Source organism: Hermetia illucens, chromosome 3 (assembly GCF_905115235.1).
Source record: "Hermetia illucens chromosome 3, iHerIll2.2.curated.20191125, whole genome shotgun sequence".
In the NCBI taxonomy this organism is placed as follows: domain Eukaryota; kingdom Metazoa; phylum Arthropoda; class Insecta; order Diptera; family Stratiomyidae; genus Hermetia; species Hermetia illucens.
In genome coordinates, this window is record NC_051851.1 from 67,722,293 (window position 1) to 67,736,004 (window position 13,712).

At 34.3% G+C, this 13,712-nt stretch overlaps 1 protein-coding gene across 5 annotated transcripts in view; it reads right to left on the bottom strand.

The window, feature by feature from the left end:
- LOC119652910 (elongation of very long chain fatty acids protein AAEL008004) overlaps positions 1-13,712 on the bottom strand; it is a 133,556-nt gene that overhangs the window by 23,820 nt on the left and 96,024 nt on the right. For all 5 annotated transcript variants that reach the window (XM_038057289.1, XM_038057288.1, XM_038057287.1 and 2 more), the window contains 2 exons: positions 7,859-7,915; positions 1,192-1,297 (listed from right to left, as the gene is read on the bottom strand). In XM_038057289.1, the coding sequence (XP_037913217.1) occupies positions 1,192-1,297; positions 7,859-7,915 (163 nt within the window). The remainder of the gene's footprint in view (positions 1-1,191; positions 1,298-7,858; positions 7,916-13,712) is intronic.

A 13,712-nucleotide genomic window follows, 5' to 3' on the forward strand; every position in this document is an offset into this window, starting at 1 on the left:
AGCTAATGAAGAAAAAACTTTGGTAACTAAACTCAAAAATATTTATATATGTCTAATATTGGAATATTTGCAGAATTTTTACAACCTATATTAAACATTACCTTTCAATGTTCTAATATTAAAAGGCTTTTAACTAAAAATTCTTCCAGATAAAATCTAATTTGTTTCACAGAATTAATGAAACCAAACAATGGGCATAAAGTTTACTTCTCACATTTTATATCTCACCACAAGGAAAAGTTTGTTGATATCAAATTTTTTGAAGTGACGAATTTGATATTCGTTTGCACTTGTTTTTACGGTCTAAGTGGGTTTCTCTAAACAAAAGGGGTTACTGCATTTGTAGAAATTCAAAATAAAAAATTCAAACGTTTCAGAAATACGGGTGTGCAGAATATTGTATAAAAATTTCAGCCCGATCTGTTGTAGAGAATTTTAGTTGTGTTTCTCACTAGTTGAACAAATATGGCCTTGAAAAAAACGCCTCTAAGTTTTTGTTTTGTATGCACGTCAACATAACCCGTGCTCTTCTATTTGCTGTAACTTGGAAAATATTTTGAATTTTGGTGTGAAATTTCCGCAGTTCACTCCCAATATATTCTGCTTTCAAAATATAATAATAATAATCGATGGCGCAACAATCCAATTCGATCAGGATCTCGAAGTGTGTTAGAGCATTTCATTCAATACCGTAACGGTACGCTACAATACACTGTAAGAGGCGATGTGGTGAGCATTGCGCTCGCTCGAGATTATTACCCTGATTTGACAGCTGAGTCGACTGGTGTCCGACATCCAGCCACGAATATATATAAAAGGAACAATCGATTCCGTCAAACCATCGCATAAGAAACCCTCTTATGTACTGCAGGTCTACCACATTATTATTCTCTGCATGCGTTCTTAGAATGGTCTTTAAACAACGCTGCCGTTATATATATTTTCGGAAATGAATGAAAAATAAAGGTTTTCAAGGCCATTTGTTTTGACTCATATTTACTTCACTTCTTCCTCAGAACCAGTTTATAACAAGAGGATATCAAAACTCATAAAATATTGAAATAATACAATTTTTAAAAACACACTAATTGAAGAACCAGTTTTCCATTTCTAGAAAATGTCATATATTCTGTGAATCTATATTTAAATCTTATTTTATAAAAAGTTTCCTGTTTAAAAAATATTTCTTACCTGGTGTGAATTTAACTCCAAACCAAACCGACATTGGCATACAACCATGATGTATAACATGTAAAGTCGACACTTGACTAGTTTTCTTTCTCAGCACAAAGAAAAGCTACAAAAAATAGAGAAGAAGAAAAAAAATAAATTAATAACTTGTCATGTATAATGCATACTGGCCGACATTTTAAAATGTACAAAGATTAGCAGCTAATCGTTTATAAAACAGTAGAATGTCATGGACGAATGATAAACAAGTGCAACACATCTATTGCAGCAACTTTTCGAGAACAAGGCTGTTGCAGTTGCAACAAAAATCACAAACTGCTTTTTAAAATAAGTCTTTATGTATAAAACGTCCACAGATAGACGTCTCTATGTGCATATTTGGCTACACCGTGTAGTAAGCAGAGCTCAGCGGGTTCGTAGAATTGAAGATACCATAGAGGTGTCTCTGGAATAATACAGTCAGATAGATTGCTTCTTAGGACAACGAAATATTGCGTAAAGTATCTCTGACGGCTTTAGTACCATATTTGAGGAGTGATTATCACGATTTCTTTTCAACTAGCCATTAAGCGGCCGATATTGCAAAAGACGATAGTAAAATTTATTAACTGAAACAAAAATAACCAGATTTCGCGAAATGCAAGATAGATAATAGATTGGTTTGTTTGCAAGCAATCGTGTAGATTGCAATTGCACTTTAATTGTCTCATAATCATATCTCCCTCAAAATGTTCATTATATATGAATTCAACCACCTGAGTCTGTTTGCAAATATCACAACCCATGTTGCAATGAAAGTTCGGCCCCTTTGCGTAAAATAAAATAAAATCAAAGTTCACTATGAAAAATCTATCATGTATTACTGACCTACCATATAGTCAGCGTCTAACAACAAACCCCACGTAGTCAACACAACCGGCTTTTCAACCTTGTGCTCTGCACAAATCTGATGAATGGAACATTCGAGGTTTGGGGCCGCCACGAGCTAATATATCGAGTGAAAGGAAAAGTGAATTTTCTTGAGTTACAACCGAACAAAGTGCACTTATCATCATATTCGAATTTGAGGCTCTCAGCTTATGTAACAGGCTCAACTTTGGACTCGATTTCAAACTTAAGGTTAAGTCCATAGCGAAGCGAAGAGTTTGTCATCATTATCGTAATCATGCAAAAAACGAAAGTTAATAGTTTTCTTTGGAATTAAGTAGCTGCGATCTATCTAAATTGGGTTGCCTACACAGGAAAATTTAATGCCAGGGGGGTATGAATAGGTTGAGCTGAAGTAATTTTTTTGTCGACCCTGGCTTGGAAATAGATTAAATCAGAATGCTTTGCAAATGGATCACCTCCTCCTGGCAACTCGAACTAATAGTGAGCATTTTCAATGGCAGAAGGTGTGGAAACATTAACAATAGACACGTGAAACGTGAAAATGTTAATTTCAATTGGCGCGTTACTTAACATAACTACAGACATGCTAAAATTCACTGCTCGGTCAAATGAAAATAAACCGTGAAGAGCCGAGTTGTATATAAAGTTTGGAAAATTTCCGAAACGTACATGAACATTTTTTATTATATACATACATGTCAAAATGCTGAAATCTGAATTAATTCCTCAATAATTTTGAAACATAATTAGTAATTTTGAATCACTATGTTGGGTTTATTCCATGACGATGATTGCAAAATAATATAGGTTGCCTAGTCGAAGGCAAATGGTTTTATGTTTTGTAGTGCAATTTTACCATATATGTTAATACAACTCACTTTTTGCTATCGTTAGGCGCATATTTTATCACTTTATTAACGGCCCAATAAAAGTTGAAAATGGGAACAATGTTGCCTGAGTGTTGAAGGTCACCAGGTGTAGAAGATACCCACCATAGCATAGGGAAAATCTCAACAGTTGAGATGATGAATGGTAAATGAGTACATTTATGCTAATGACCCTGGAATAGATTTTGTTAGGTAAATTCTAGCGCTCCTATTACAAATCAGTGCCCTAGATTCCTCACAATTTTATTGTGAGTGACAGAAAGGCCTTAACAGGAAGTTAAGGGGGTGCAGGAAATAATTCAATGATGAAACTTCCAAGCCCTGTGTTTTTATTTCACTTGAGTACTGCTTGGTATGATTTGAATTAATATTATTTTATGCTGCTCAGGCTTCCCATCCATGAATAGTGGAACTCGGTCGAATTTAGCTGGTAATCTCGATAAGGTTCACTGGCTGTACCTTGTGTATGCAGCCCAAACCGCACCGTGCGGATACGAATAATGTAGGCGTTCTTTAGGGTTGTAGCGGGAAAAATCCAGCCTCCTTCATGCTCCCCTTGATATTGCAAAATGAATCTAATTTTATTACAGCCTCTATTCTGCGGTTCTCGGGGCAAGGTAAAATAGCCCCTTTCTACCTGCATCCCCTCTTTCACGAAAGGGTCGTTGATCTATGTTTGACATGACACGTAGCGGCAGCCAAAAAGAGGTAATTATTATCCTAATCTTTATCTATATATTGATTTTTTTTATCATAATTGTTATTATCACTACTATGGTATTACTTTTTAGTTGGTTATACACAGAAGATAGGATCAAACTACATTCCATATTCTGCGAATTCTTAATCAAATGCTCAACATAATAAGGTAAATTTAAAGTCTAGCATTTCTAGAAGCATCGCATGGATGACGGTAATTTGCTTTAAGTATAATATACAATATTGCTCTGATACCCAACATTTTGTAATAAGAGTTTCCTTTGAAACGAACTTTCAAACAAAAAAGAACGCTTAGCGAGCCCTGATACCCTAAGGTTCACATCCACGGTGCCTTGGTTTTCGAATAATAATTGTGTGTATAGTGTAATTTGACTGCGTGGACTGCTTTATCGGAGTTACTGTCAAATTTCGTTTGCATCCATATGAATACATATCTTTTAGTGTAGAAGAAAAACCTCTGCAAATATATATAACTGAAGTAAGCCCTACATTGAATAAAATGTTCACAAGTGTCAAATGATGGAGCAGGTCTATCAATCCCAATGAAAGTAATTCCTTCATTAAAAAGGCTAATCGGTTGAATTATCTGCAATTTAAATGACGGTGTTTCAATTACAAGAGAACCACAGAGAAAATAGTCAAATAGGTGCAAATTATCAAAGAATTTTGGCGGTGCGATGGTCGAGTTGGTGAGACGTTGCCCCGGGTTCGAATTCCATTATGGATACCCCCTCTCTCTTTATGTTGTGTAGGTGTTGGACAGAAAAATAATACTACGAAATAGAGATGTACGATCAATAGCAAGAGTATCACAATTTCGGTAAGGATGCCATTTAGAATATTGCTATGTTGTGAATGAAAGAATTAGAAGCGCCGACTGAAAGTTATGCATATAATTCGTAAACTCAGTGAAGCAATGTTGTAAATTTCTATAAAAGTTAGATTTGTAAACTGCAATCAGAGAAAAAACATTCAGGAGTGAGTGTCAATTCAAAGAAAAGCGCTCAGAATTTCCATTTCTTCTTCTGGACCGAAACTTAAATGGAGTGTTAAATGGAAAGGTTACGCCTCAAATAAAAACAGGTCTTCAATCACTATTCTATCATATTCAAAAATGACAACAATACGAATCCAACCAATCCAACCCAATAAAATCTCCTGTGAAATTTTCAACAAACCGTACATTGAGTGTTTACTGGCTAAATATGGGGCTAGGAATCTCGCGCTCGAATAAATCATACCCTAATCCTTTGATTGTCTATTGTCCGTAGATAGGAACTATGAGGAACATTTTCCCTGCTCGAATGATGGTGATCGTTTTTGCGATATAATAGAAAGTCTAGACGTCTAGACCCACAATCACAACCGTGTCTAACAGTATGTACATGATTTGAAGGTCAATCTATGTATGTCCGGCAGGATGCAATATCAATAATAGGGCGCTGGCATATATGAGAAACAGTTCTAAGAAACATTATCAAGACTCGAACCTAATGAATAGAGCCAGCTTTGTGAACGTCATCACTGCAAGGTAAGAGTCATAGTAAATCAATTAAATTTTGAAAAGAATGTAGCAAATTAGTACAAAAAGCCCACCGGAATCTGCATGATTGAAAAGTAGAGTAGCCCTATATCTGTTGTAAAACAGAATTTTCGTTAATATTAGGTAGCCTGCAGTAGTTTTCTGTATGGCTGAAATAAGTCCCATTACCGCTCATGCTGTTTTTTTGTCGAGCACTTGCCGAAAAATCGGCCGTTCATAGTGGACTTGGAGATTTCGAAGATTGATGAGGATTGGTACTCGTATAGTTGGCTTGCCGTATATTTTGTGCAATTCATGGTTATACTTTATTCTTCCGTTTGTGCCTTCCTCTATTGGTCCCAATGTGTGCCGTGTTTCACGACACTTGAATTCATGGTTATTTATAGCTAATTTTGTACATAACTTTTTGACAGTGACAATGCCATGTGCAGAACTATTAACTAATTTTCTCAGTGCATCGTCAGGAGTTGAAGTGAACATTTGTGCAAGTGTTTTACTTAATTGAAAATGTCACGATAAGAAGCATTATAGCACTATTTACCGAAAGAAAGCGTTTACGCTCCGACACTTGTGGTCAAAGTGCTCCAGTTTGTATCAAGGATGGATATTGAAATTTAATTATGGTAATTTTGACGTAAAAGATAAAAATCGTCCTGGACAGTCGAGAAAGCTCCAAGATGAAGAATTGAAGATGTTACTTGGAGAAGACTCGAACCAAACTCAAAAAGGACCTCCAATTTATCCAACAAGCCATTTCTAAGTGCTTTTATTTACTAAGCATGATCCAACACAAGAAAATCTGGTAAACAATTTTTTTCCCAAAGGATTCTTACTGGTAACGAAAAGTGGATACATTATGGCAAATTAAATGAAAAAGTCGGACCATGCGTTTGCTTTAGCGGCGAAGTCAAACATCCGTTCCTCGAAACTGCTCTGCATTTGATGGCATCGGCTGCTTGGGTGAGGTGTATTAAGAGCTCCTGTATCCTAACGAGTCTACCATTGGAGATAGATATCGACATGCAATTGATAAGACTGAAGAATGTCCCAATTGAAGGATGACCAAAATACGAGCGATGGCACGACACAGTTTTCCTTCAACATAATAACGCTTGACTGCAGATTAAACCTGAAGTAGAAAATCCCATCCCACCCACTTTATTGACCAGACATCACTTCTACGGACTACCACCTCTTTCGACCGATGGCGTATGACTTATCTAGATAGAACTTCTATTCGTATGTAAAAACGGAAAACTGTGTTGATTCGCGGATAACATTAAAGGATCAAGCGTTTTTCCAAAGTATTATCATATAATTCCATATGCTGCCAAAAGATGGGGAAAAGTAGTACATAGCGATTGAACTATTTATTTATAACCATTTTTCAAAACCAAAGCACATTTGATACTTGTTTATTTATGGATGTAATTTGATCGGTCGCGTTGATTAGTAGTAATGTTCCTAACAATTTGGAAGCGCTACTAAACGGGACAAAATGGTTTATCAAAATTGCTGGATATAAACATATCTAGTAAGTGAATTTGGCTTTAAGACTTTGTACTGAGATAGTTATTCTAATTTTTCAAGCATTATTTTTTTATAGGTTGCTGTGTACCTAACAAGCCGAATCTTATTTATTCCACGAGGATCTTAATTTCCTACTCACACTGATAGTGATTTTAATTTCCTACTCAAAGTGATAGCTTTGCCCACTTTATTACCTCGCTTCACTTGAGCTAAAGCAAGCAGACAACCATGGCACTACTAAAAAATTCGATTATAATCACTTACTAGATATATTACCAATTCAATAGAATGAAACGATCCAATAAAAATTAATTTCTAGTCAATCAGAACCCTATATAATCAAATACATATAATATGAACAAAGTAACATCTGAAGAGCGCTCATGAATTGATGAACAGGAAATTTAATTGATAAATGTACGTAATGTATTTCACATTTGGTCCATAATGCTCAAACACGCATTTAAGGGGTGACTTCCCTAAATTCGAAGTATATTTTCAGCTGTGGTTACATGTAGCTATGTACCTAACATTAATTATCAGTCGTTGATACTTTAGAACAAAAAAGCCCATGACATTATATAAAAAGAAGCAGTATATCCACACAGTGTAAATATAATTCGCATATTGTGTATTTATTTTCTATACAAAAGTTCTTATTTATTTTTCGATAAATAGTTTCGATTATCGAAATTCATACAAACATGTCTGATTTTTGATGAATAGTAAATGAGGCCATTTTGAACCCCCGACCTGCGAGTTGCTAATTTTGAACTAGGAAAATGTGGATGCCAAGAAGAAAGTTAAGCCTTAAAGCTAAATTCTTTGGTAGAAAAAATCGTTAGTTTTACGAAGTGACTACAAAGGTAATTAATTGTAATTTTTAAAATAAAAACGAAATTTCATGTTATATTCAACATTTTCTTTTTAAGAAAATTTAATTTTTACAAACGCTCGCCTTTGATAGTTTTTTTACTGGTCTAGTTTAGAATACCAACTTATTTTAGTTTACACAAGAACTTTTGCATTGAATATAAAGATAGCATATGCATGTGCAATTTCCTTACAGTTTAATGTAAAATATTTTTCAACTTACCGTGTCCATAAATTCAGTGAACTTGGAGAAATAATACCACCAACATGCGTTTACCATCTAAAGGAAGTATGCAAAAGTTTGTATTAATAATCTAAACAATTATAATATCAAAATTTAAGCAAATGAAAATGAATTACATACAAGAACATAATACAAAGGCAATCATAACTGTAGCTCTCTCGAAAACAACTGATGAAATAACAAACATTTGATGAATTTTAGGTGCAAGCAACAATTGGAATTGATCTTTACATTTTCTGCTTTTTTTTCTGTGTAGAGATCTTGAAAGGTGAGCTGCATATTATTATTTTACAGGGTCCTCAAGTTCTATTAATTAATTAAAATTCAGACATAAAAGAAAGATTCCTAAAAGAGTTTTTATTACCAGCATTTATTGAAAGTAATGAAATAACTTTAAGATTAAAGATAATCTCTTGGGTTCAGGTCTTATTTTTTCAAGCCCATCACAGAGCGGAAAAAAATGAAGAAAAAAAATACTTCATACCAGGGAATATTTTTTTCAAACAAAAAAAAATAAAAATTATCATATCCTGGTTCAATGTTCCCTTTTGATCTTAGGAAAAAAGACATGTAAAATGACGCAAGCAATCTGACTACATTTCATCATTTGCATTTGGTTCTGGGAATTCTAACCTTCATTAAAATTTGAATAGCCATAAAATATCCCTTAAAGTATTATACAATATCTTAAATGGGTTTCTTTTTTTGGAACACGCCCATGTTGCTTATATAAGATTCAAGGTTTTATTGCCATACACTTTCACCTTCATTAAACATCTTCGCTATTCTTGTAATAGTCTATAAGGCATATATGGGAATTTACAATATAAAAATTGGTTCAGCTTTATCCAATCACTTAGCTGAATAAATTCAGGTGGTAACAAATTTCATTCACTATCAAATAAACACTAATCAGAATCAAATCCTGTCTAGACTTATTTAATTGGAAACCGGTTTTTTTTCTCTATGAAATTTGCACGAGATTTCGGGTTATTGACATTGGATGAGTTGGCAGTCATTAAGGGTTTTCAAAAACTAATACTTTCAATGTTGTTGTTACTAGGCAAGAATTAATCGTGTCCTATTACAGAACATATAACATTGACCTTGCTTTTAGGAATTCCTATAGAAGTATTTTCGACTACTTTTCTTCTTATTAGAATTTTAACTGAATAGATTATAATGGTTGAAATTAGAAATGTACGTAGGTCCGAGTCTCTCGAAAAAGATAAAAGTTTGTATTAATAATCTAAATAACGTGTTTATTTTATTAAATAGAAGCGGATCTTCCCTGTTGGTATTGAATAAAACATGTTTACTTCAAGGGTTTTAGTTTTTCTGCATAAAATTGTTTCTACTAATGGTTCTCTAGGTTTTTCTTTGTTCTAGGAACTACTATCTACTCTTAACTCTTTATCTGATATCCCAGTTATATGGCGTATTTTAGGCATGATGTAATTAATGGATACGACTGGGAGACAGACGAACAATATAAAGTTCATTTAAGTTTGAGGAAAATAACATTATATAAGAGAGATTGGATGTTAAACTTTTGATATTCGCATCTACCTTTACGTTTCTGAACATTTACATCCATATACCATTCTATTTTTACCCATTAGGACCAGTATAGTCACGTTCATTCCATTTATGCACCCTATTTTGAGTCTGCCTTTGAACATGATATATCCTGAACTTTGACGGTTTATATTACAAAGATATAAATAGTTTTCATCCTATTTTAAACAAGGAAATCCTTTTGCTTTATACCTCTCGGAGTATCCTAACACCTTATAGTAATATCTTTCTTTTATATCTTAATAAAATCTGACAATCGAAATGGTATACCAGGATTCTTCCATTTTCATTCTTCATATAAAATAATAATATGCGAACATTTCAGCGAAACTCCGTTCAAAGCAATAGCAAATGACGCCTAATGTATATATTTATTTCAATTTTCTCCGACAATTATAAGTATGTTAATTAATCGATTACAATAGTTTAATTATCAAAAAGAATCGTCATAAATGTGATTAACACCGCGCGAAATGACTCGAAAAAGTCAACAAATTCGATGGAAAAAATTTGCTATGGTTTTTATAGCTTTCCTATTGCTTTAAACTGGGAATTCAATTTTGCGAAAGTAGGAAAGTTTCTTATTCTGGTATTCAATCAAAAATCGAATAAGATTCTTGGGTATAAATTCTTGCTTCTACTTGATGGAAAAGGCAGTCAAGTGTCCCTTTAAAAGTAAAGGGCGCTAAAAATTTCAGTATCTAGTCTATGAAACCAATAAAATCATTGCGGTCAGTATTGATGATTAGTAAGGTGTTAAATGTTAAAATATATGATAGAATTGCTTTTAGTATATAGAAATTCATATTTATATATCAATACAAAATTTTTTCTTTATTGAACAGGGAACAGCTTTTAAAATAATACTTCTCTTTAATTACTCTTCCATATGGTTGTCAGGATCCATGATCACTGTTTAGTATTTTTTTGCGTAGACATCCAATTCTCCCTTCTGGCGCTACTGAATCATGTAAAAGCGCTGAATAGCTTAAGTGGTAATGGTTAAGTCACAGTGACTTCATTAGAGAAAGTTTCCTATTGTTCACATGTTTTATCCTTAGGAAGCCAAATTTATAGCACAACTCAATTTTCAGAAGGAAAAATCTGAAATATCTATATTTGAAAGAGTCAGACAATGCAGACAATGTATCAGAAGATCATGCTGTATGGTATCAAATCGTTCATCTGAACATAGATAGCAACATAAGGGTCTATGTCCTATGTGTTTCAAGAATGTAAATTGAGCGTTTGCGACTCTGTAATCATCCGGTTGAGATAATATAGAGTAGTACAAAGAAGGGTTGATTTAATATAAAAAGAGTTTTCTTTGTGTTAGCCACTCATATGAGCTAGAGTTTAGAGAATAGGAGCAGAGAACAATCGAATCTATTTTCGCGCAATTGCTTTCATTCCTGACGAATTCTTTCACCCGAATGTCTCATAATGTCCAAATAATACTCCGTGGTCACTGTCCGAATTGCTACTAAAAGTTTATGATGTACAATAGCATTTCGGTCGACGTAAACATCGCCTTTTTTTTAGCTGAAAAATACATGGCATTTTGGTTTCGACTCATTCACACCGTCGGCTCCACTTTGGCTTGCGTGTCGTACTATTAAATCCCATTTTATCATTTGATAATGTGAAGTCAGATTCAGCCATGAAAATCATATCTTTTGTGAAAACTTAATAATGATAAAAAACCGACACACAGGCAGATGCACTCAACATAACGCCACATTCACAACTGTCAAGCAATGATGGTGAAATTTGAAGGAAATGTCAGTAATAGACGTGACAACCTAACAAGGAAGATTCGTCTAATTATTTCAACTAACTTAATCGTTAGAAACTTCGCAAGAACACACTTAAAGGGGTAATTGTTCGCGCTATATGTAACTAATGCTGATGATATTGACATTGTGAAAAGAAGAATCAATGGCACTGGTTAAATGAGAACAATAATGATAGGAGATTACAACCTTGAGACCGTTCACAATTTCTCCTATCTAGAGTCGAAAATCATGGCAGCGTTTCAGAGAAGAAAACTTCGACGAATTTTCGGGGCTCTATAAGGGGATGGACATTTCTGTAGCCTATATAACAACGAAATTTATGAGCAATACCATGACTGATCGGATGTGGATAAAATCCCGCTCAATAGGTTGCGGTGGGCGAGTCATTTAATTCGTATGGGCAAGATAATGCAGCCCGGAAGTCTATAAGTGCAATATCTATGGTAAAAAAAGAAGACGAAGCGGACCCTGTCTCAGATAGAGCGATGGAGTAGGCCAGGACGCTAGATAACTTTTAAGGATGTCGAATTGCCACGCTACTCTCTCACAAAATAGTACAAACATGGTCGCTAAAACTTCAATAGTTAGTAAGGAGTAAGCGTAACTTGAGACGGGAATTACAGGAACATCGATCTTCTTGACTAAAATAAAGGCAGAAGGGAGCAAAGGCGACAAAAAATTTAAAAAAAGTAAGCAATTTGTAGCACTTCATAAGCGGCCAAACTCCTTGCCACAGTTGCAGCTACTCTTCATTTAGGATCACTACGAAATTATAGCGATCTGTGTAAAATGCCGCTACCAAAACTTCCAGATGGAAAATGGGTGAATAGCGATCCCGAAAAAGGAGACGTGTTCACGACTTACCTACGGAATGTTTTTCAACTGATTTCTCCACGCGATTATGTATCTTTATTTAGACCACACCAGGCTAGGTCAATGAGTGGCTATTGGGTAGGAGCAAAAGTTATAGAACTATTCAATACTAAGGAAATGCGCAATATTACATCAATTTCATTTCGAAAGTGTCATAGCTTTTCGAAAGTTGGTTTTGGTGGAGCTTTTACCTTTCCATGCAAAACATTTCAAAATCAAAGAAGTGGAAAATTAAGAAGGAATAGAGATTAATATCAACAATGCATGGACATACACATGTAATTTAATTCAAGTGGAAATTTGCAAATGGAAAATTAAATTAGAGACGCCGTTTCCGTTCTTAGTTAAGTTTTTATTAACGCAGTTATTCCACGAAATAAAGCCTTTATTAACACATATGCTGATTTTCGGGGACAAATATTGGTATATGCAATCGAAGTACCGTCTCTAATTTAATATTTTTACTTCTTGCGGGAAGCACTGTAAATACACATTATTGCAAATACATATGAACATTTCCTCCATCAAAGTGGGTTATTTCGACCCGCAGGAGTACGTTTAAATAGGAACTCTTGACCAGATGAAAAAAGCAAGTAATTAAAAAACTCAAAATCTGATGAAAATTACTGAAGCCGGTCATTTAGGTTAAAGTTTAAAACTGCAGAATTTATCTTTCATGTTTGATTGAAATCCTCTTAATCAGTGTAGAACGTTGCATGGGTAATGATATATTTTACGACCTTCCATAGCATATAAATGCTGTTGCCCGGAACCATTTCTAAAATCATTTTTACGCTTATTCAAACTGAAGTTGTTCCGTAATTTCTTGCTGTGTTCATTCCACAGGAAAATTTCGATTTTGAGTTTCAGATTTGAATTTTCGCGGGGATCGCTTTCTACATATCTGAATAATATTATATAGTGCTAATTATTATCATTCAATGTGTCCCCTATGATCTTTGATTCTTTGTATCCCATTGCGAAACCTTCCTTGATCACTTTATTTCCTCCTTTTCGTTTCCTGGAAATGGCGTTTTCAATTATTTTTAACCATTGGGACCTACAGGATGCTCAAAAAGACCCTTTCTAGTATTTTAAAAACACGGAATGATTGGTTTAAATGAAAAATAAAAGGTCCCCAGATGGAATTTTTATTCAAGACGTTAATGTGGTAGTCGAGCGTTGATGCGATTCTCTTTTCGAAACTCATTAAAATGTACCACCAATATTCATAAAGTAGACTTTGGTTAGTATCTAGAGGACCATTTCCAAAACTCAGAGGCTCTTAAAAACTGTCCGAGAAATTGGAGTAGCACACAAATACTGCTCCAAGTGTGCAAAACAGAAGAAAACTAATTACAATGAATAAGCCCAAGTAGAAATTATTTCTCTGACATTGAGCGTTATTGTGCTACTAACATTTCATTCACTTTATTCCGTTCTGCTCCGAAAAATTCAAGTTTCATAACCCAGACTTGGCTACTGCACTTGAAAATGTAAAGGAAGTAATCTGAAAGTCGGAATTGTAATTGCAAAGTAAGTTTTACAAGTTGCCAGAAAACTGAATGCGGTTCAAGTACAAAACT